Below are 24,466 nucleotides of genomic sequence, written 5' to 3'. Positions count from 1 at the left end.
GTATGTGTGTCTGTGGGATGGTGAGGGGAGCAGGGGGAGGGAAATATTTGAGGGAATCTCTCAAATTCAAGGAGAGATTTTAACTTAAGACAAATACAGTTGGATTTCCATCAAGAATTGCACACAGGGATGCATTTATATAACTGTATTTCCCAAAGTCCAGAGCTCCAAAACACACTATTGTGAAAGAGAAAGAAAGTTATATTTTGTTTTAAAATATTAACTTACATAATGTAGTGACTTTTTAAAAAGAATGTTATGATAGAATAATCTTTCATGGAAACATTCTATAGATATAGGTGAAAATTTAAAAAAATATAGAATATGAAGGCACAGGAAATTGCATGAAATATTTTTAAAATGTTTCAAAACCTCTGTCCTAACATAGTAGCTTGAGCTTTTAGTGACCAGATAAGATATAAAGAATATATATAGAGAGATAGAGAGATAGATAGAGATATAAAATACATCTTGTGGGACAGAACACTGGCTAACAGACATCTTAGCTTCTTCACACTGCAGTCCCACCACTCCCTAGTGTGCCATCTTGAGCAACTTAAGTTGGTGCCTCAGTTTCCTCATCTCTAAAACGAGAATAATAGTACCTACCTCTTAAGGTTGTTTTCAGATGATTGTCAAGAAAAGTGTCTGACATATAAACATCCCATCAAAGTTAGCTATCAACTCTTAACCACAATTTTCCCCCTAAAGTTACTTACTTTTAGGAAAACCTGCAGATCTTGAGTCTGAGTGTGCTGCAGAATGTCTTGCTGCAGATGTTTGAATATAGCTATACAGAGATACACTTGATAATCAGGACCAAGGAAAACACAAGTAGCGATATAATGGCAGATTTCTATCCAGTCTAAATAATTCCAAAAACACTGAGTTATCCATTGTAGGCAAATCTAGAAAAAAAAGAAGTTACTTCATTAGAAAGCTTATAAAAACATACTTTAAAAAAAGCAGTAACCACTAACTCACACAAAACTAATGAAGAGCTTGGCATATGATCCAAATAGAAAGACATCCTAGGATGCTTCATCTATTTGCTTAATGCATGAGAAAACTTTCATGGCCTAGGGACTCAAGACTTAGAGGTAACTGACGGTGTTCACACTGCTCATATACCTATTGCTAAATGCCTTCTTTATTCATACAGTCCTCCTCTTACCTACAACATCAGTCTGCTCTCTACAGATAACAAATGCTAACAGACCATTTTAATTCAGAGATGTTAGTTTCTTCTACCCTACCTATAATCACAGATGTATAATTGTGCAGATGACAGATTGCTAAATGTTACATTAATGCAAATGGACTCTTGCTGAATCAGAAAATCATTTAAACCAAACAGGATTATATAACGTAAAAACTGGGAGCTAATGTAGAAAATAAAAGTGAGACTTTTACAAAAAATCATTTATATTACTCTTTGAGTAACATTCAGATTGTTTAGATTATAAAAGGAATACATGCCCATTGTGGGAAAAAAATAGAAAGGGTAAAAAAAAAAAAGCATAGTAACAGTGGCACAGTGATTAACACTGTTAACATTTTGGTACATCAATGCTATGGGTGGAATTGTGTCTCTCCACCAAAATATGTCCAAGTTCTAACCAACCCACAGTGCTTGTGCATGTGACAATATTTGGAAACAGGGTTTTTACAGAGGTAATCAAGATAAAATGAGATCACTAGGGTGAGTCCTATCCTAATACGACTGTTATCAAATAAAGAGGGAAAATGTGAACACAGAAACACACACAGAGGGAAGATGAAAAGACACACATGGGGAATGTCATGTGAAGACAGAGGATTAGAAGATGGCATTTACAAGTCAAAACCATCTAAGGCTATCAGAACCTAGGAGAGAGGCATCAAACAGTTCTTTCCCTAGTGCCTTCAGAGGGAACACAGTCTTGCTAACACTTTCATTCTGGACTGCTGGCCTCCAAAACTGTGAGTCAATAAATTTCTGTTGTTTTAAGCTAGCCAGTTCATACTGTTTTGATACTGCAGTCCTAGGAAACTAAGATAATTACTTTCCAGTATTCTAATTTTCATTTATGATTTACAAATTACCACTGAAGAAATATTTCCTTTGTTGAATCTCTTCTACTTTTATTTTTGGGGGTGGGGAGCAGGGAATGGGAACAGATAAAATGGCTTATCTCAATTTGTCATAGATCTAAAAAACAGATGCACAAATCTTCCTTTTTTGTTCTATGATTTTACCCTTTTAAAGATATATTCTTGAATACTTTCTAAAACTCATTTTTTTAGATCTGATTCAATTTGGGGGAATGCTGATTCTACCGTTAAGTGGCTTGAACATGGTGTATAATTCTGCTTAGGCTACCATAACAAAGTACCACAGACTAGGTGACTTAAATAACAGAAATGTATTTTCTCACAGTTCTGCAGAAGTCCAAGATCAAGGTGTTGGCAGGGTTGGACTTCTCTCCTTGGCTTGTAGATGCCAGTCTTCTATGTTTTCACCTGGTCTTCCTCTGGATATCTGTGCCCAAATTTCTTCTTTTAAGGACCGTAGACAAATTGGATTAGGGCCTACCCTAATGTATCTCATTTTAACTTACTTACCCCTTTAAGGACCCTGTCTCCAAATACAGTCATTCTGAGGGTAGTGGTGGTGCAGATTATATGAATTTTGGGTGTGGGGTGACACAATTCAGCCCATACCAGATGGTATTAATGAATTTTTGTTTTCCATATGTTATTACTTATGTCAACCAGTAACATTTTAATTTCAGCTATTATAGGCATATCTTTTTATCTCATTTTCCACTCGTATTTCCTATTATTGATAATGCCAACTACATATCACTAATATTTTCTTCTGGTTTTTTACTGTAATTCCATTCTCAGGTACAAGATTTTGCTTTTATAAATATTATGAGCCCATTCTATAATGCTCAAAATCTAGTCATAGAGCCTATGAGTTAAGTCAGTATTGAATTTTATCTATGAATGCCCAATGTTATCAACAGGTAGAATATATTCGATTCCCTTTTGTCCCAACTTTAGTCTTAGCACTAATAGGATTCTTCTCCCAGATCTTGACCTGCAGGGTAGCTTGGCATGCAGAGCTCATTACCAAACTTCCATTGCCCACATAATATGGCTCTACGGCACTGGGGAGAAAATATCTTCTACTCTTACTTTACTAGATAGGTTGAAAGCAGTCATTTTTTAAAAAAGTAATACTTTTAATTCCTTTAATGCACTGCTGCCTCTGTTCTTTGCTATAGCTATTAATGCCAAGCAACTTATGGCCATACTCTTTTAATAAAAATGAGTCTCTGGATGAATTAAGGAGAAACAAAAGAAGAGTAGAAATTAGTACAGATGATCCCCGCAGCCAGAAAAGGCAGTTCCCATTCTGCTGTCAGTTTTAGGGGTGAGTGACATGTAGATAGAGATGAGGGGTCACAGCATTTGTCCATCTTCTTTTTCAGCAGCCTTACTGTTATAGAGGTTGGACGGTGTGAAACTGCTGATCCTCAACTCATTTTGATCTTGAAACCTCACAACTTTATATGGTTTAAACAAAGATATCTGAAGTTAAAATATATGTAGGGAGATACTTATCTTTATTGGTTAAAAGAAAGCCACCCCAGGATCTGCAATTAGTTCTTTCTTATACATAGTTATTAATGCAGTTTTCTGGCATTTACATACACTCAAGCATTGTTTTCTATACATTGTCTATTTTTCTTCCATTAAACAGAAATAATGCCTGTCTTTTTCTACATATGAGAAATTTAGGAAAGGAAAATGAGATTATAACTGAAAGCACTTTGAAAGTATATAAAGCACTATATAAATGTTACTCTATAACAAAGTACAGATGTTTATTATTCATTTAATATTTATCAAGCACCTAATATACAAACAAGCATTATAATTTTTAAGTGAACAAAAGACATTTAGTCCCTGCTTTCATTGAGCTGACACTCAAAGGGGAGATGTGCACTTTTTAAATATATGTCCCTCTTCATTTGGCAGAAATTATATCAGCTATTCTGTGTGCAAGATGATTTAGAATCATTAAACAGTAATAGAATTCTAAAATCACATTCCCCTAGAAGAGTTAGCAATGAGTCACAGTATTTAATCCTTAAGCAAATAACTTCTCTATAGAATGCAAAGGTTTGCAAATCAGCTAACAATCTAGAATTCTAAAAGGATAAAGGAAATAGTATGTGTCCAAGCAGAATGATAAACTCATAAAACATTTTTTATTATGGAATTTTTCAAATATATATATAAAAGGAAAAACAGTACATGAACCAGACCCACCACAGATTCAAAATTTTGATTGGTAAGGTTCTTCAGCATATTTCCCTCTCTAGGTTCACCTTCTTTAAACTTTTTAAAAGAAATACATCATAAGTTGCTATAAATTATATCTGTGTTTGCTTTAAAACACACAGAAAATCTCAGTTACCAATGGCATCAGTTATTCTTTTTATCTATCACACAAGACAAAAATAATCTTAGAAAACCAGCACTACCACAAGTAATATGATTACTTAAAACAGTATTTTTGCTGTTCTTTGGCTTTAGACAACATATCACTTGACATAAATTACTGTGTTTTAAAGTGATTCTCATGAGTTTATACTATCAAATGTGTACTGTTAGGTTCATTTGATTCAGTTTGACTTTGTATTCTTAGGGACAGAATGTGTTTATTTTGTCGGTTACATGTATTTATATCACTATATAAAAAAAATATTTAAATGATTCCAAAGTAAAAATACAAAAGTAAGGTATATTCCTTGACTCTTCAGCTCATTCCTTCCCCATCCCTATAAGCAATCATTTAAAAAAATGTGGTATATTCTTTCATGTTTTTAATAAAACACATTTCTACATGCATTTGTATGTTCACTCTTTCTTGTATAAATGGTAACATACTAAACACTCTCTTCACCTTTTTATCACTTAACAAAGGATCCTGGATATCACTCCAACTCAATATACAGAGGTATTTTTCATTTTTACAACTGCATGGTATTCCACCACGGATAAACCATAATTTTTCAACCAAGCTCCTATTTATAGACATTTGCAGTTTTTGGTCTTTTGATACTATAATCAGTGCTGTAACAAACATTTGTATGTATTTTCAAATTTTTGTGAGATAATCTCCTGGATAGATTTCTATACATGAGATTTCTGGGTTAAAGGGTAAATGCACGTAAGATTTTGCTAGACACTGCCAAATTCCCTCTTATAAGTCCAGAGATGTACTGCATCTTCAAAACTAAGAAGCTGAGTTCTTCTATTCATCAAAAAAATATTAGTAATGAAATGGTTTACAAAGAAAGTGAAACAAACTAATTACATTTGTTTTTATAGTAAAACCAATATTCTTTAAACCTAATTACTTTTTAAAACATTTAAATGGTGTTTTAGGCTTATAAGGAAAGAAAATCACTTGTATGATATACATGAAAATGTACCACAACCTTCCTAGGAAATTCTGCTCTTCAACCACACTTAAGCTACTAAAGGACATTAAGATGCAACACTGAGATAAACATAATTATTTTATCTGAGGTAAATTATTCTCACTTGTATCTAGATCTAAAAAACGATCTTCAAAAAATTCCGTAAGAATTAAGTAAAAAAAGTTTGGTTAAAACAATTTTTTATGGATATCTGATTAAGTCAGAATAAGTATGAATTAAATGAGCAAGTTTTATGACTCAAAGACAATGTTTTTAACAACTCTTCTGGCCTTACTTTATTTGCTCTCACCATAGAAAGAATATTAGCAAAGAAAGAAAGAAAACTAATTTCAAAATCAAAAGATGTGGCTTCAAGTGAAGTCCTTGCTATCAAGGTAACCTCAATAAGTCAATTCACTGACTTCACTGATTCTGAATTTCTACTTCTGTCACATGAAGTAGTCAAAATTTTGAATGAGATAAGCTCTGGAAATACATCTTTACACTGCAAAGAGTTGTTATACATAAGAGTATTTCTGTTGTACTTCTAGGCAAGATACTGTATCACACACCCAAAGAACCTCAAGATAAATCAGGCACACATACCTTTAAGGAACTTTAACTATTAAAGAGATAAAGGACACAGATAACTATTCCACAAGGCAAGATATAGATTTCTACTGGAAGTATAGAAACAATACACAAATTCAAATCTACTTGTAGTTCATTGAAGAAAAATTTTCCATTTGGACAAACATAAAAGATAAGTAGCTGACACAAAGATGTAGCACAGGGAGAAAGAAGTACTATTTCAAGTGATAACATCAGCAACATGAGAAGAGGGAAAGCCTGGGGAGATATATAGATAGATAGATAGATAGATAGATAGATAGATAGATAGATAGATATGTATAGATATATAGATATATATAGATATATAGACATTTATGAATAGGAGCATGAATAAGAAACATTCTGCTTTACATTTATATAATTCTGCACTTTCAAAAAACACTATGTCACAAAATATGAAATGTAAGAATAGTTTTTTTTTTTTTAAATCCAGTCTTCATGATGGGAGGAGGAGAAAAAAACACCAAAGGAGAAACAACCATGAGGTTTTTCTGAAGTATAGTTAGAGGATTATCCATGTTAGCCCATTTGTGGACACAGTATAGTACAATAATGATATGCAGAATAATGACCCCAAGGAATTATAAGAGATAAATCATTAAAGATATGTGGTACTTCTTAAGCTAGGAAGTTAAATAAAGTACAGTAAGGAAAGTGTTTTACCAAAGGATAAAATTTGTCAAAAAGTTAATTAGAATATGTGATTTTTCTGTTCATTTAAAAAGGAGGACTATATATTTGGAATTTATATTTTCCACTCTCAGTTACTCTTAAACTCTAATCAACATATATTTCTATTTTAATTTTTTTGTATTCTAGTTGAATATATATTTTTACTCTAGAGATATATGTATTTTATTTAGCAACCTACTCACAAATCCTTCATTAATCAACCAATCCCTTAGTGTCTGTAAATACACAACTTCAAAAAGCACTGCTCCTAATTAGATCAAAATGAATAAGCTTTGAAATACAAAATCTGTATCCAAACGATTACTTAAGCACCTACACCTATTCGTTACTTAAAAGTTGTTTCATATTTTATAATTAGCAGTAAAATGGCAAATAATATCAACAAAGCAATGATATATATTTAAGGAAGAAAATGATTAGCTCACAACGAGAGCCATTAAAAACTCATTTTTACATTAGATAATTTAAGAAACACAACAACATTACTGCTTGGAAATAATGCAGTGGGTTTTATTAGATAAATCTGCTACATATATGCAATTTCAAATTGATAAATGCCAAAATAATAAAAAGGTACCAAATTGATAGTGAGGCCAGAGGTACTACAAGTTTTCCCACAGTTCGTGGTAGTCTATTTTAAATTTAAAGGATATATGTTAGGAAGTAATAAATGATTGAAGGCATTAGACAATATATATTATATTACTCAAGACTAGAATGGCAAAAAGAGCTCTCAGGAACATTTTGTTCCCTAGCTTGGATTTTTAGAAGAGTAGAAAGAATAGATTATTCAGCTTAGTAAACATTTAGGTATCTACTTCCAACCAGAATTAAACATTTTATGATTCAAAATTTCCAAAAATGTTTTAGGCACATGCCAAGTAAGAGCTACAACTGGCCAGGAAAGAATATTCCTTTTCATTACATGCAATTCCTTGTTATTTTTAGACTTATTAACTTCAGGAAATTTAGAACTCAACAGGCACAGTAACCAGATGCAAGTAAATATAATTACATGACATAAGGGCTCTTCAAAATAAGTCTAAAGGCACATTACCAAGAACTATATGGTCTAGTTAAGAGGAAAAGATTACCAGGAGGACAAATCCAAGGAAATGCAACCATCGTTTACTATTAAGAAATCTATCAATGGTCACATAAACAAGTCACATAAACCCCAAGATCAAGATAACCTTAACCCTAAAGGAACTTGACAAAATTCAACATTCTTATTTGATTAAAAGAAAGGAAACAAAATTCAATATTTTACATAAAGTAGAAGGATTCTTCCATAGCATGACAGGGAATAATTCTCTTAATGGTGAAATACTAGATGATTTCTTAATAATTGTTCAAGTCTAAAACAAGCAAGCCACTACTTAGAATTATTCTGGAAAAATTACAGAATTTAATTAACAATGAAACAGAAATAAAATACATTACAAAATTGGAAAAAACACAAATCTAGAAAAAAGTGTACAACCTAATGATTACAGAAAATTTAATGCCTTCACGAATTATTAACAGTAACCACAAAGGAAATAAAATTGAAAAAGAGATTTCAAGCTACACTAATTAGAAATATCTGTAATAAGAAAGATATTACACCTATATGAAAAAAATATACAACTTTAGTAAAATATAATACAAAGAAAATAAATGGAAAAACTTACTACATTCCTAGATAGGAAGGCTGAGTCAGTAAGGACATAAACTGTAAATTACTTTGAGAAAAGTGAACATAATAGCATTTTATCCACATCCAAATGCCCAATTTGAAACAGGAAAAATCACTTTAGAGGGCACATAAAGGAATCAATACAAATAGTTAAATTAGCTTTTTCAGAGGGGGAGTTAGGAAGTGTATAATAGGTGGATTCTTACCAGCATTAAGACATAATATAAGGATGTAATAAGAAAAATGTAATAAATAATACAATAGTAAATACATAAAAACACTAACAGCAAATAAGTAAGTAATAAATTACAATAGTAAATAAAATACATAACAGGAATTGAAGAGATTTGGGTAGTGGGGTTACTTTTAAAGAACATACAAATCAATAAGAAATACGCTAAGACAGGTAGGTAGGCAATTAAGAAGATTCAATTATTAACTAGGCTATGGATTATAGTCAACCTTGCTAATGTTTAAAAATTCACAAAATTAAAAAAAAATTCACAAAATTTTAAAAAAAGAAAATGCCACCTATTAATTTAGCTATTAGTTTTGAAAAAGCCTAATACCCAGACCTGAAAAACAGATACTTTCTTCATTTCTGTTAGAAGAGTAAGATCAAAGCAACTTGATAATATGTGTCAACAGTCTTAAAAGAGTTCATATCTTTTAGTTAAGTATTTCTACCTTCTGGAACTCTGACCTAAAGATTTAATTCTAAAAACAGAAAAAGGTTTAAGCTCTAAAGTTTTAAGTTGTAGTCTGCTTATAACAGTAAAGAAACAATACACCCCTCCACCAATGAAGGACTGCCTATGCACAGGAGACACTCCTGCATGTGACAAGCACAACTCCAGGCCCTGGAAAAATCATTAATCCTTCCCAGATCCCGAGAGCAGAAATAGAGAGCTGGGCTTTCTTGTTAGGTTAAGATACAGTATCTCAAATGCCAGATGTTCAGTGTTAAGAATTCTTACCCTCAGTTACCTCACTTAATCCTTACATTAGCCTTAGGAAGCAGATATTATCTCCATTAAAAAGCCTACATGTCATAGACTTCCAGAATGTCTATGTCCTTGAATAGCTGAAGGTGAACTTGAAATCTGAATGCCAGGAATCTACTATAAAGAAATCTGTATATTGTAACAGACCTAGGGGAAAAATTCAGTTAGAAAAGTATGAATACTTATAAAATGATCTTATTAATTTAAATGTATTTCCTATATTTGGTGAGACTTTAACTTTCTTTAAAGACACTGAGATCTGGGAGTTGAAGAAACGCTATTTCTTCTGGATTACCTGGGATGGTGCAAAACCAGACATGTGAAAAGCTGAAAACACAAGGGGCACCTCCACCTTCAGGAGCATTTCAATGTAGTGAGTGCTGCAAAAATATACTGGATGGATGCCCGATTCTATAGTGTCAGTAGCTAGGTACCTCTGCATAAAAAGGAGAAACTGAGAATTAATGAACATGCAACTAATGTAAAATAATCAAACCAACTTTTGCTTTGAGTTGCTATTTCAAAATTAATGTGGGGGCATAACAAGTTACTGCAAACATTATAATTATGTAAGCTAAAAAGTCAGAATGTTATAAACACTGTAGAAAGAATAAATCTCACTTAAGGCCATATTTATACCTTCCAAGACAAAGGAATAAAGTTAATACTGTAATTCAGTGCCTTGTGGAATGAAGGGGATGGCTGTTGCATGAAAGAATAAAAGTACGAGTACACAAGTAATAAAGCTTTACATTTCACTACTTGAGTGTATTTCTATATGCTGGCCGTCCAGCTGGCTTTGGCCAATGATTCTATCACATTAAAAAGTTTTAGCTTGTCAACTCTTTGGGATATCTGCATAGTCCCCTTTTTCTAAGATAATATTAACCTAAATCTGAACTTGAGATACTAATAACTGAAATTGGGAACTCCATTGGAAATTTATCACTAAAACTGGGAAAAAATGCATAGTGCATTCCCGTCAAAGTTCTTAGACCAGCTATTTTCTATATATTTCTATAATAATTACATATTAATCTTATATAATTTACATATTTTATATTTTACATTTATTTATATGTCCATTTATATATGTGTGGATATATATACACACATCTTCCAAACTGGCATTTTTCTGCAATTTCTTCATAAAGTTGGTTATATTTTCAGTTTGGCTCTTAGGTACAATTTATGTCATCATGATCACTCTATAATACTTCAATGAGTGTTACTATAAATCCAATATCTAACCACAACATTTTAAAACAAAGAATAAACTTGGGAGGTATCATTTTATGTCAAGAAAAACTGACAGACTAGCAACTATACCCGATAGACTTATACTAAAAATTTATATTCAAATTAATTCTGAAGAATGGATAATTAAGAAACTTCTTCCAGAAAGGCATTTTATGTTCTTTACTGGGTAACTGTAATAAAGAAAATTAATGCTTTTAAATTAAAACAAATCAACTTATATATAACAATTATATACGAGTTAAAATGAGGATTTCTTTCAAACTTTATTGCTAAAGTGCTTTTAAGGATTTAGGTTTGAGTTATATACTAAAATTTCTGAAACCAGTAAGATGATTTATCAGTGGTTTTTCTGTTTTATCATTTATCATCATAAAGGACAATTTACCATTTCACATTGTATAAATATATATTTATAGGAATATATATGTAGAAATATATATTTTATGACAGGTTCTCAGAGATACCTCAGAGTACACACAAAAAAATTAATTTATATACTGATGACTGGAGACATACTATAGCACATTAAGTGGACATCCTATAGCTAACCTCAGGTGAGTATCTAGGACAAAAAATAAACTTTCCTTTGAGTAGTTAAAAATAATATAAACTTAGGGGCACTGGGGTGGCTCAGTCAGTTAAGTGTCCGACTCTTGATTTCGGCTCAGATCATGATCACAGGATCATGAGATCGAGCCCAGAATTGGGCTCGGCACTCTACAGGGAATTTGCCTGAGATTCTCTCCCTCCCTCTCCCTCTCCCTCTCCCTCTGCCCAAGTCCCACCTCCCCCTCAACCCACCCCCACACACATGCACGCATGCTCGCTCTCTCTCAGGTAAATACATCTTTAAATTATAAATATACACACATACATAAGGTATATGTATAGATACATATACATTAACATATACCTATTAAAATATATGTATATATACATACATATAAATATATATGTATTCATATATACATATATAAACTGAAAATTTGTATTCTTTATCTTCTTTTATGAAATACACATTTCACTAATGACTATTTGTACAGAATTAATGAGTTTAAAAAACACACAAAAAATCAACTTATACATATATATTAATTTTCAATGAAAGCTTAGGTAATAATTTTCTGAATATAAGCATAATAGTAGTGTAAGAAATGTATGTATAAGAAATAATTCTTATACAGTTTCTTCTATGTTGTATTGAAAACAATATATTTGGAGTAGGTGTGTTTAGAGATGGAGACAAGAGACTAATTACACTCTCAGAAAAAACAAGCTATTATGTAATGGAGTCCCAAAGCTCAGGCAAGAGTTCTACTCTTATAGATTATCCTGTGTTGGAAGAAATTATGCCATACTTTTTTGTAACCAACACAGCTCCCAGCACCAAGCCTTGCATAGAATAGCTACACAACAAATTATTGACTGAATTACAAGAAAAGATGTTAATGATTGTACCTTGTAATCCCAGTACATTCACTTATAATAAAAATTTTATTAATTGGTCTATTAATTGCCACTACATAACTCTAATTTATAGTAAATGGTGTTCATAAAACCAGATCAATAATAACTCTGATCTACCTAAATACAACACAGTCTTCTGAATCATCAAATTATAAAGCCTGTTTGTTATACTTCTAGTGTTTTGATGTATTTTGCTTAGTCACAACTCTCTGAAAAGATGGCAACTTTTAATAACGGTAACTCTAAGTAAAATTCAGAATATAGGATTAAGCACAAAACATGTAGGAAAACAGCATGTAATATATCATCTAAGTGACATAAAATAACATACAAACTATGCTAAAACTGTGAAAAAGAATATCGGTACAACTTTTGGGTTGGGATATACTACAAAGCATCATAACAGGAAGCAAGGACTTTATAAAATAATACTTTTTAGAGTATTTTACTTTAGAGATTAAAAATGAAAAGATATGCACCTTAAAAGACAGACCATAGTAAGCGGTCTTTTGGTTTTTCCCTTCCACTATAGGTAGTTCTGATGAGTCACTCTATTCCTGACACTAGAAAAATCTAGTTCTATGGAAATTAAATAGAAAGACCCTATGAGAAAGACAAACTCTCTAAACCAATTTAAATGGGCCCAAACCAGTGCAGTCTAGTCCTCCACTCTGGGGATCTGTGTGCAGGGAATGGGCCATGCTGTATGCGCAACGCTGCAATGAATCTGTGCAGCACGTGCATCATGCAGGAGGTGAACAGAAAACATTTTTTCTTACCTCTGATTCTAAAATTCTAGAAAACCCATCTTTCTTCTCTCCAGGGGATAAAAAGCACATGGGAAAATGGAATCTTTAAATATGGATCTAAGACTTAAAGTTATACAAAAAAGAAAGGGGTTTTGACACTAGTTCTGTCCTACAAGTGACTGGTCATATGATTTACTATTGCTAATGCCTTGCAAATGGTTATAAGTGTGCCAAGACACACTGACGGCTGTAAAATTTAAATCTAAATGTACATTTGAACAGTATTAGAATTGTTAACTCTAAACTTTCTGTGTTAACTGTTTTTTATTTTATGAGGAGTAAGAGAGGAATATATCCACACATATTTTTATATATATAAAATATATATAACTCTCCCATGATCTTCCTGTTGAACTACACTAGTTCATTTGACTATGACTTTAGCTTGATTTATCATCAATGGAGTTTTACCTGTATGTGAATGTGAAATAGTTCAGTTTTTATTTAAATTTAATTCGTTCTCCTTTTGCGTATGTTTTATTAACAGAAGGCATATGTGGTTGTTACTTTTATTATAATTATTACTTGAGATTAGGTATTCCCACATGGAAATATTTGATTTTTTGATCTTTCATAATCTGTCATTTTATTAACAGCTTTTAGTTTAAATTAGCCAAACTCTGATTCTTGATGAAATTCCATAAAGAATTAGTATATTATCATTTAGAAAGTTTTTTTTTTTTTAAGAACAAATAATAATGAAAGATAATTTAATACAGTCAATACATTAAAGGATTCTTCTGGTCTCAATGGCTTCAAAGGAAAAATTTTTTCAAATTATTTTTATCTCATATGAGTAGATAGTCATAGTTTATAAAATTTTGAGAACTTCAAAGTAATATTTCATTATTTCCTATATTGCTTATCCAAGGCCAATTTTTTACACCTTTTTGAAGTGTGGCATAATTTCTTCCAATACACGATAATTTGCTTACAACATTCTTAAGAATGCAGAGGATCTATTATCTTTTAAATATGTTTTTTAAAGTAATAAAAGCTTACTGTCCTTTACATATTTGTATTTAAATATTAATTCACACACTCAACACCTATTTGTTGAATTAATTACTATTTTTTTTTAATATTTTATTTATTTATCTGACAGAGAGACACACAGCAAGGGAGGGAACACAAGCAGGGGGAGTGGGAGAGGGAGAAGCAGGGTTCCTGCCGAGCAGGGAGCCTGATGCGGGGCTCGATCCCAGGACCCTGGGACCATGACCTGAGCTGAAGGCAGCCGCTTAACTGACTGAGCCACCCAGGTGCCCCGGAATTAATTACTATTGAAAATAGTTTGGGACACACTGATAAACAAAATAGAAAACCCTGCCCTCCTAGAGCTTATACATTTAAGTGTTTAATAAATATACAAATTAAGCAGCATATTAAGAATTGACATAGGCTATGGAAGAAAAGGAACAGGGTAATAAGGTTGAAGAATGCTGGACTGGGGCATAGGTTGAAGCTTTTGTGAGGTTGATTATAATAACGAGATTGAGTTAAAGAAGGTGGACAAGTTTGTACTATTATTAGCTAAAGCCAAAGTGTCTCACCATAATTGTAGATTAGCTTATTTTATCAACCTGCACACAAAGTGTCACTGCAATGTTTGAGACCAATGGAACAAACAAAATAGAAAAGGGACTAATTTTTTTAAATCATGTATTAATATTATTACTGAATGCACTAACAAGCGGCATAGAAAAAGCACCAATCCATTAAATGATTAAATCAAAAACATTTATACCATGGAGTAGTGACTTAGCTAACAGCTCTAAGACAAGATCCCTGAAGAGGAATATTAGCAGAATGTTATTTTACAAAGAAGCACTAAAACAAACTCCTGGTAACAAAATATTCAACTTGGTATATTTGCAGTTGAAAAGAAAAAATGGTACTATGTAAGGCACTGCATAAGTGTTCATTGATGGTACAGCTGCACCAACAGAAAGGTATCAAGGCTTTACATCAAGAGTTCGTCCTAAACACCATGAGGAACACGTCACTCCATTCCATTCACAGATCTATATTCCATATTCAATGATGCTATCAAAATAAATCTAATAAAATCCAAGCTGCTAGAGTCCTGCCTGATTTCAGTTTTATGGAAAGAAAACCTATTAGAGCACAACATCACTGTTATGTTAAAAATAAAATGTGTTTTGAAAAAGTTTATATTAGTCACCGTATAGTACATCATTAGTTTTTGATGTAGTGTTCCATGATTCATTGTTTGCGTATAACACCCAGTGCTCCATGCAATATGTGTCCTCCTTAATACTCATCACCAGGCTATCCCACCACCCCCCATGCCCCTCCCCTCTGAAACCCTCAGTTTGTTTCCCATAGTCCACAATCTCTCATGGTTAGTCTCCCCCTCTGATTTCCGCCCCCTTCATTTTTCCCTTCCTTCTCCTAATGTCCTCCATGCTATTCCTTATATTCCACATATAAGTGAAATCATATGATAATTGTCTTTCTCTGCTTGACTAACCCTAACATAGTATAATAAAATAAAATAAAGAATAAAATAAAAAAATAAACATATGGACTGAAACACAGACTTTTCAGATGGGATGAAACAACATGGTCCACCTGTATGCTGTCTCCAAAAATCTTAAAGACAAGACAACAATGCAACAGCCATAAACATAAAGATATAGGTAGGTTGAAGTAAAAGAATGGAAACAGAAAAGCCATTCATTGGCCACAAATCACAAGAGAGCTGGAAATGGAGACTTGACAACAGGGGATCCTGCCAGGACTGGAGGGGGTCATTTCATATGATAAAGGACTCACTTCATCATGATGACATGTGATACTAACACACATGTACCTAATAACAGAACTTCAAAATAGATAAGGCAAAATTGGCAGAACTTAAAAGAGAAATGGACATACTCATAATTATATTTGGAGATTTAAAAACCTCTCTCAATAAGTGATAGAGTAAATAGAAAATCAATTGGGATGCCCTAGACTTGGGGAACACTATTACCCAAGTTGACCTGAATGACCTTTATGAAACACTACACGCCAAAACTGCTGAAAACATATACTATTCACCAAGATAGACAAAATACTTGGTTATAAAATAAATCTCAATAAATTTTAAAGGATTGAAAAAAAAGAAAAAGTTTATAGATTCAAAGCAAAAATGCAACTTTATAAAATTATGGTTTAAAAAATTTGACTGGTAATATTTGACAGTGTCACAATCTTAACACTAAGGTAGAGTAGTTAAGACTAGTGGAATGCAGGTATCATTTTCAAATACTTGACATGAAAATATATGATTGGATTCAAAATCTATATTCCTTGTCAAAAGATTTTTCAACATTACATATGTAAATGGAAGAGAGGACTATCTAAGATTTTTAAAATCTTCATGTACAATTTAAAGAATTATTCAAATTCTGGTTAACAGAAGGAAAATATTCCACTGATTAGAGAAAAACTGTACACATTCTTTTGCCATTTGCTTCTGACTGTTCATGTGAGCAAATTTTGCATTATGCTTAAGTACAATTCTTATTCAGGAATTACATACAGCTATTTCAAGCATAAAAATATAATATTTCAATATTTATAATATATTCCTCCTTGATTCTTTGCTTTTATATTCCTTATCACAAATACATACTGTAAAAACATGTAATACATGCTTTCACTGAACTCCACATATGCTCACAATCCCTTAACTTATTTATCCTGGGGTGCAATGTGATTGCACTGTCCATGTGCAGTATGTCATAGGAAAGGTTTGGGAAGTATTAGCCTATCTTGTATAGTAGACAGTTTCCCCAAGTTGGAGATCTTAATGGCAGTAAGTAAAACAAAATACAGAAACGTTAGCAAATGGAGGGATGCTCTTACCTCTAAACTCTAAGATCTCATGAAGCTAGTAAAACCCTTTAAAAAGTCAGTTAGAGAAAGACATGTATCATATGATCTCACTGATATGAGGAATTCTTAATCTCAGGAAACAAACTGAGGGTTGCTGGAGTGGTGGGGGGTGGGAGGGATGGGGTGGCTGGGTGATAGACATTGGGGAGGGTATGTGCTATGGTGAGCACTGTGAATTGTGTAAGGCTGTTGAATCACAGACCTGTACCTCTGAAACAAATAATACATTATATGTTAAAAAAAAGAAGAAGATAGTAAGAAGGGAAAAATGAAAGAGGGGAATCGGAGGGGGAGACGAACCATGAGAGACTATGGACTCTGAGAAACTGAGGGTTCTAGAGGGGAGGGGGTGGGGGGATGGGTTAGCCTGGTGATGGGTATTAAAGAGGGCACGTATTGAATGGAGCACTGGGTGTTATAGGCAAACAATGAATTATGGAAGAACACTACATCAAAAACTAATGATGTAATGTATGGTGATTGATATAACATAATAAAAAAATTAATAAAATAAAATACACTATAATACTGTAATCAAAACTCATCATAGATTTCCAAACTCATCATAGATTTCCATATTCCATATAGAATATGTTGACAATTTTGACCTAATTATTTTCTTACACTGTAATTTAACTGATTCTTTCTAACAAAGCAACAATAAAAAAATTCAATAGCTCTTTTTACATATGTATTTTTTATAATTTACTAAATGACAAGTTTAAAATTTAATAATCCATCTATTATCACTAATCTTTCATTCAGTTACCATTAGGTAAGACACCAAGCATTTGGGAAAATGTCAAATCTGTGTCTTCAAAGAGAATCAGACAAAAAGCATTCAGGTAGAAAATGAACGTAAATTATTATGGAGCCCTCTACAAATAAGATCCCAATGAATTTAAATAGGATTTGCCTTAAAATTTAACACACTCATTTAAAGACAGAGTAAAAAGTCTTACAGAAACATGTAGTCTTGGCAACCAAAGGAAAGCAGAGGTCAGAAGCCTGGAGAACTGCTGAAGAAATCTGAGTGTTTTCTCTTTGTCCCCCAACATTATCATGAACAAAGAAGATACAAACCAGTCATGGCCAGCATAAGTCCCCTGCAGGCAGACTGAAAACCACAGTTAAGGAACTTTTGCAATATTTTATCTTAGAAGATGAAATATAAGAACTCCATTAATACTCATTTCCAGGATCCTGATCAGGAAAGAGATATTGATACCTAGTCCTCATTTTATCTTCAACCGATTTACAAGCTAATGTGCTGTTTACTTACATAAGTAAAGGAGGGCAATGGCACTAGTAAATGCAGAGAAAACTATCTGCTTTGTGGCAACATTTATTCAAGTCATTAAAATCATAGTACCACTTCTTTCTCTGGATTAGGTTACCTGCTAAATTACTAACATAATCAAATATTTAAAAATCCATACATTTTTAGAATTCAGTAATGTAAGCGGTTCATATGCTTTTTTCCCTTCAAGTCAAACCTATTTCTGAAAAATAACCAATTCAAGTAAAATAAATGTATGTTCTATTGTTATTCTAGATTTACTCACTCTAGAATACTCTTATTCTAGATATACTAAACCTATTTTTAAAAATTTCTTATATGTATCTGAAAATATAGCCTAATAACTTTACTCAGTTTAAGATTCAATGAGTAAGACTGAATTTAATAATTACTACACAATTTAATAAAATTCATATTTAAAATACAGAATACTATAAAGGTACATCATAACGAATCAGCAATATAGGTTAAAGTATTATTTTATTAAAAATGTGTTAAGGTACCCTATCAAAGAACTATGAAAAACACATAATGTTCAATTACTGTGAATCCACTCAAAAAGGATATGAAGAGAAGATTTTACGGGAGCTTGCTGCTGTTTCAGGAATCTCTCACAGTGCTTTAAAACCAAGGTAAGATCATTTTCTGCACTGTCTTTTAACAGGTTGAGAAACTTGCCGTATCTACATTAAAAGCCCACAAAACATACAAAATGAAAAACATCAGGCTCTGCATTGCAAATTCACTTTTTAAAATCCATCAAGCATAGTCCTCTTGAGATCCCAAGGTTTTAAGTTTTCTTTTACTTCTAGAACAACTATGCTACACAGAACACTTACAGGGAGAGCTTAACACTCAATATATGTTCCTGATAATTATATTTGGATTAGCAGTAGTTATCTGGTAAATACTGACAACTTTAAAGGAAAATAAAACAGTAATGAGAGAACAAAATGTAGATACTGTATATAAGAAGAATACAAGCATTTTTTCTTGAACTTAATCTAAAACATGCAATGTTGACAGGTTAGACTGACTGAATGTTAAGTCTAGAAGCAATTTTAGATTTCATCTAGTCCAAAGGTTTTGAAAGGGAGCACTTCCCCTGCTGGGGCCACTTGGGAAATTCATGGGGGCGTTTTTGATTGCATAGTGACTGGGGGCACTAACGGCAGTTGGTGAGTGATGGTCAGGAGGTTAGATGTGGGACAGTCCTGCACAACCACTTGCAAATGGCCTGCCTGTTATTTGCATGGGTGAAGAAGCTATTCATAATAATTTGAAACCAATTCTGCTTTATATAAGATCATATTTTTTTCTATATTTTTTATGATACACTGAATGCAACTATGTGTAAATCAGGGAAAGACAGTACTTTCATTGTTTGAAGCCTAAGACTTGTTCTCCATTTTGGAAAGTCACTTTGCCAGTGGCAAAACTCAAGCAGTATTTGAAGCACCAAGACACCATGAGTCTCTATTTGTGGCTGCCAAAGTCACAATGATTCTATATGGTTGACAGCTATGTCATATACTGTAGTTGGGCACAAACATTTCATTACAAATCACTTTCCATTTACTTCTTACCAATAAGACATTATACTGAATTTTAAAAATATGTGACTAGCTTGCTCATGTTATCTATGGATTCCATTTCAGAATAGAAATTGGACATTACAAAATAAAAAGCAGATATAGGGTCACAAAACAATGAGTGACATGCTTTATGCGATACAGATGGATTAGCCAGAATTACTATCACACTTTTCATTATAATGCTATGAATTTATAAAAATAGTCATTTTAAAAGTTTCCATATGCATCTTTTTTATAATTGATTCTAAAGATTACCCACTGAAGTAGGATGGAACTGTTAAGATCCCCATTTAATAAGCAAGAGAGGAGACTCACTCCTTAATTCACAGTCTGCTGTTTAGCTTATTTCTTTTGAAAATTACAATTTGAGACTAAAAATTCAAACTATATTTGGTTTATTCATTTTTAACTTCAGTGTCTATCCTTAAGGTACTTTTGTACTCATCACCATAGTTTGACAATTAAAATCTATTATAGTTTAGAAAATGGCATGATTGTGCTACCAATGTGCTGATTTTTACAGTGCATTTTTTTTTTTTGGAAAAAACCTGTAGTCATAGAGGCTTAAATACACTGTAATTAGCCTCTGAAATGATAATGAACCATAACTGATTTACCAGCAGAGGTAATTTAATCATGTGCCAATATCCCCAAAACAAAGTTATTATTTTCTGAATGATAAACTCTGCATTTAAAGTACACAAAATAGTCAGTTGTTAAATACTATTAAGCACATATCAGGAAGATAAAACAAATTCTAGAAATGCGCAAGGGAGATATTTCCCTATAATATACCTGACAGTCATTTTAATGCCAAGCTGCTGCACAGATGAAAGACTTTCGTTCTTCACATTTGCATCAGTAGCTAAAAACAAGAGAAAACTGGGTTATAAAAATGTATAAAAGTCTGCATAATAATCACATTTTAATTGAAAATTGATGAAAGTAATATTTTTACATATTTTAATGTGAATTTTGAAAACACTGATGGATTTGTTCTTTTAAGAGCTGTCAGTTATATTTTCAAAGAAATTAACAGGAAACTTTTTACAATAACTTTTCTCCTATAAAAATCATTTTAAAGCATATTAAGTACAAAACAACTAATTTTAGTTTTAAAGCAATCTATTTTTACTTGGGTCCCAGAACACAAAAGCTATTAACCCCAAAATGATCTAGAACATTGTACTTTCATCAAGCAATGCATATATAAGACTTCGAATTACAAATACGTGTAAGTATGGCTGTTCACTTCTTAAAGATTTAAACATGAATGTCAAGAAGGAATAATCAGTGTACTGCTTATAATGTATAACAATATATGAGGGTGGAGTCAACAAGGTTCTTCCAGCAGGAGGATTTTCTTTGTGGAGTAGGAGTTGTGATCTACCAAAAATGAAGAGGCTATATGGTACAGAGGACAACAAGAGTGGTTGAAAATTTGGATTAGGTCTGGAGAACATGGATGATGCAGCTAACAGTGAATACTCAATAGCATCATTAGATAGCACTGAGGGTTCTAGTTGTAATTTTCAGTTTTGGCTAAAGAAACTGTAGCATGCATGTGCATACACACACACACACACACACACACACACAATATTAAGGGAACTGTCCAAAATCACATATCTAGTGGTAACGAGGACTAAAAGCTGGGTTTCTCATATTCATGTCAGTAGTTTGTTTTGTTTTTTTTTTACCTTCTATTACACACTGGTGCATCTCATCCTATCAGTATGATCTACTTAACTTGTGGACTCATTCATTCCTTTTAATACACCCTTTCTGATAAAATAAGTGTGGAGCACCATGCTAGAAGCTATGGGGGATAAAAGATAAATCATACATCATGCCCTAAAAGAACTTTCCATGTAGTGCCAGAGATAAAATTCGTATATAGATAACTCTGATAAAGATGTTTTAAAGGACTAAGTGGAACAAGAATGGTACAGATAAAGTGTTATGTGAATTCAGAAAGAGAGAGAGATTACGAAGAAGTGGCACTTAAACTGAACCTTAAAATACAGCTAGACTTAAGATCTACAGAGATAAGGAAGAACAACAAATTAAACATCACTGTTATCAAACATCTACTCATTGGACCAGCAATAATTCATCTTTTAGCACTCTTAGAGGTAACGTACCCTGTTTCTCCTAGTCTCATGCCCCAGGAAGCCCTCATAATTCCAGCCAAACCAGACTGGTCTTTTACCTACCTACACTGGTAATTTTCTTTAAAAATAAATAAATTAATTAAAATAAAATGAAATAAACTTAAGTGCTCAGTTAATTTCTTGACAAGCTATATCTGAGTTTTACTTATTCAGATCAGAACACAAACTTAGCAGTATTGTTACATTTGGCCTATAATGAGCAGTTATTTTTTATATATCTTAGAATTCCTCCCTATTTATAAATCTAACTGTACTAATAGATTTACATTCTAGATGTAGAAATTGCTAAGGACAGCTTTGCCCCATTTATATGAGCCAGTATCTTTCTCCTAGACAAAAAAAAAAAAAAAAGACTTCCCATTACTTTATACCAAAAACATACATGTCACAAATTATTCTCTCATAAAATGGCCAATTTTTAAAACTATTAATCATCATTCATATGTTCACCATAATGCCAAGTTCTTAGTCTTATCAACAGCATTTTTAAAAAGTCAGCCATAATTTAAATAGCTTTACCAATGTCCACTACAACACAATCAGATTAAATTCATTTGGGTAGTGACCAGGAAGCTCTTTCTGTGTCAGTACCTGAACACAATTATGGTGATCCTATATTTTATTATTAATTGTATTTTAGTCTCCCAAGTTTAAATAATGTAAGACTTCAGTGCTGCAGTGTTGGTTACACTGGCTGAGTTTGCAAAATTTAAGTAGTTTCAATAAAATATTTTGGCTTTATATATTTCTAGAGCCATGAAATAGACCTACCTCCTAGCAACTATCATAACAGGGTATTATAAGATTGATTTTTTAATTAGTAATATCATATTTTATTGAGGTATACCTTACATTCAAAGAAATATAAAGATCTTAAATGTACAGCTTAATTAATTTTGACAAATGCATACAAGCTGTATAACCCAGACCCCTCTAAGATATGGAATATTTCCATCATCTAGAAGTTCCCTCATGCTCTCTTCTAGCCAATTCCTGCACATCCTTCTTCCCTAAACCAGCCACTGTTCTGATCTCTTTCACTGTTAGTTTAGCTTTACCTAGAACATCATATAAATGGAATCACACAATATGTACCTTTTGTGTTTTTTATTTCACTTAACACAATGTTTTGAGATTCATTCCATATTGTAGCATGTATCAATCGTGCTTTTTTATTACGAGTAGTATTCCATTATGTAAATATGTTGAAATCTGTTTATTCAACATATATCCTGAAATTTATTTTTTTGGGACATTTGTGTTTCTTTTTTTCAGATTTTGACTTTCATGAATAAAGAGCTCTGAACATTCCTGGGCAAATATCAAAGGCGAGCTATCACTTTACACCTATCAGAATGGCTAAAATAAAAAAGATAAGAAGTAACAAGTGTTAGCGAAAATGTGGAGGAAAAGAAACCCTTGTACACTGTTGGTGGGAATGTAAACTGGTACATCTACTATGGACAACAGTATGGAGATTCCTAAAAAAATTAAAAATAGAAATACCATATGATCCACTAATTCCACTATTAGGTATTTACCCAAAGAAAATGAAAACAAACACTAATTCAGAAAGATACATGCACCCCTACGTTTATTGTAGCATTATTTACAGTAGCCAAGATATGGAAGCAACCTAAGTGTCCATCCGCAGATGAATGGATAAGGAAGATGTGGTATACATATATATATATATATATGCGTGTGTGCGCATGCACGCACACACACACGAGTATTATACAGCCATAAAAAAGGATGGGGTAATGCCATTTGTAACAACATGGATGGACCTAGAGGGTATTATGCTAAGTGAAATAGGTCAGACTGAGAAAGACAAATACCATATTATTCCACTCATATATGGGGAAAAAAAAGAACAAACAAAAAGCAGAATCAGATCTATAAATACAGAGAACAAACCGGTGGTTGCCAAAGGAGAGTGGGGTGGAGGGTTAGGCAAAATGGGTGAAGGGTTTCAGTTATGGAATGCATAAGTCATGGGGATAAAAGCCACAGTATAAGGATTATAGTCATTGATATTGTAATAGCAATGCATGGGGACAGATGGCATCTACACTTGTAGTGAACACAGCATAATGTATAAACTTATTGAATCACTATGTTGTACACCTGAAATTAAAGTAACATTGTGTGTCAACTATACTCAAAAACAAAACAAAACAAAAAACAGTAAAGTTCTTCAGGCTGAAGAGAAATGATACCAGATGAATACACAGATACATACACACACAACACACATAACACATGTACAAGGGTATAAGAAATTGTAAATGTATGGGTAAATATAAAATAACTTTGCTCTTGTTTCTTAATTTACTTAAAATAATTGACTCAAAGGAAAAACAATGTAAAAATAAAATGCATAGAAAAAATAGCACACAGGAAGGACAAATGGAAATAAACTTTTGTAAGGTTTTTACATGAAAGACATGGTAATTCATAGTAG

General features: G+C 32.5%; 1 protein-coding gene across 6 annotated transcripts in view; it reads right to left on the bottom strand.

The window, feature by feature from the left end:
* Positions 1 to 24,466, bottom strand: part of TBC1D32 (TBC1 domain family member 32) — a 201,245-nt gene that overhangs the window by 13,211 nt on the left and 163,568 nt on the right. For all 6 annotated transcript variants that reach the window (XM_078054793.1, XM_036118997.2, XM_078054794.1 and 3 more), the window contains 5 exons: positions 20,621 to 20,690; positions 18,798 to 18,913; positions 17,893 to 18,047; positions 9,784 to 9,924; positions 720 to 908 (listed from right to left, as the gene is read on the bottom strand). In XM_078054793.1, the coding sequence (XP_077910919.1) occupies positions 720 to 908; positions 9,784 to 9,924; positions 17,893 to 18,047; positions 18,798 to 18,913; positions 20,621 to 20,690 (671 nt within the window). The remainder of the gene's footprint in view (positions 1 to 719; positions 909 to 9,783; positions 9,925 to 17,892; positions 18,048 to 18,797; positions 18,914 to 20,620; positions 20,691 to 24,466) is intronic.

This window comes from Halichoerus grypus, chromosome 9 (assembly GCF_964656455.1).
Source record: "Halichoerus grypus chromosome 9, mHalGry1.hap1.1, whole genome shotgun sequence".
Taxonomy (NCBI): Eukaryota; Metazoa; Chordata; class Mammalia; order Carnivora; family Phocidae; genus Halichoerus; species Halichoerus grypus.
This window is presented reverse-complemented; position numbering and strand designations above follow the sequence as displayed.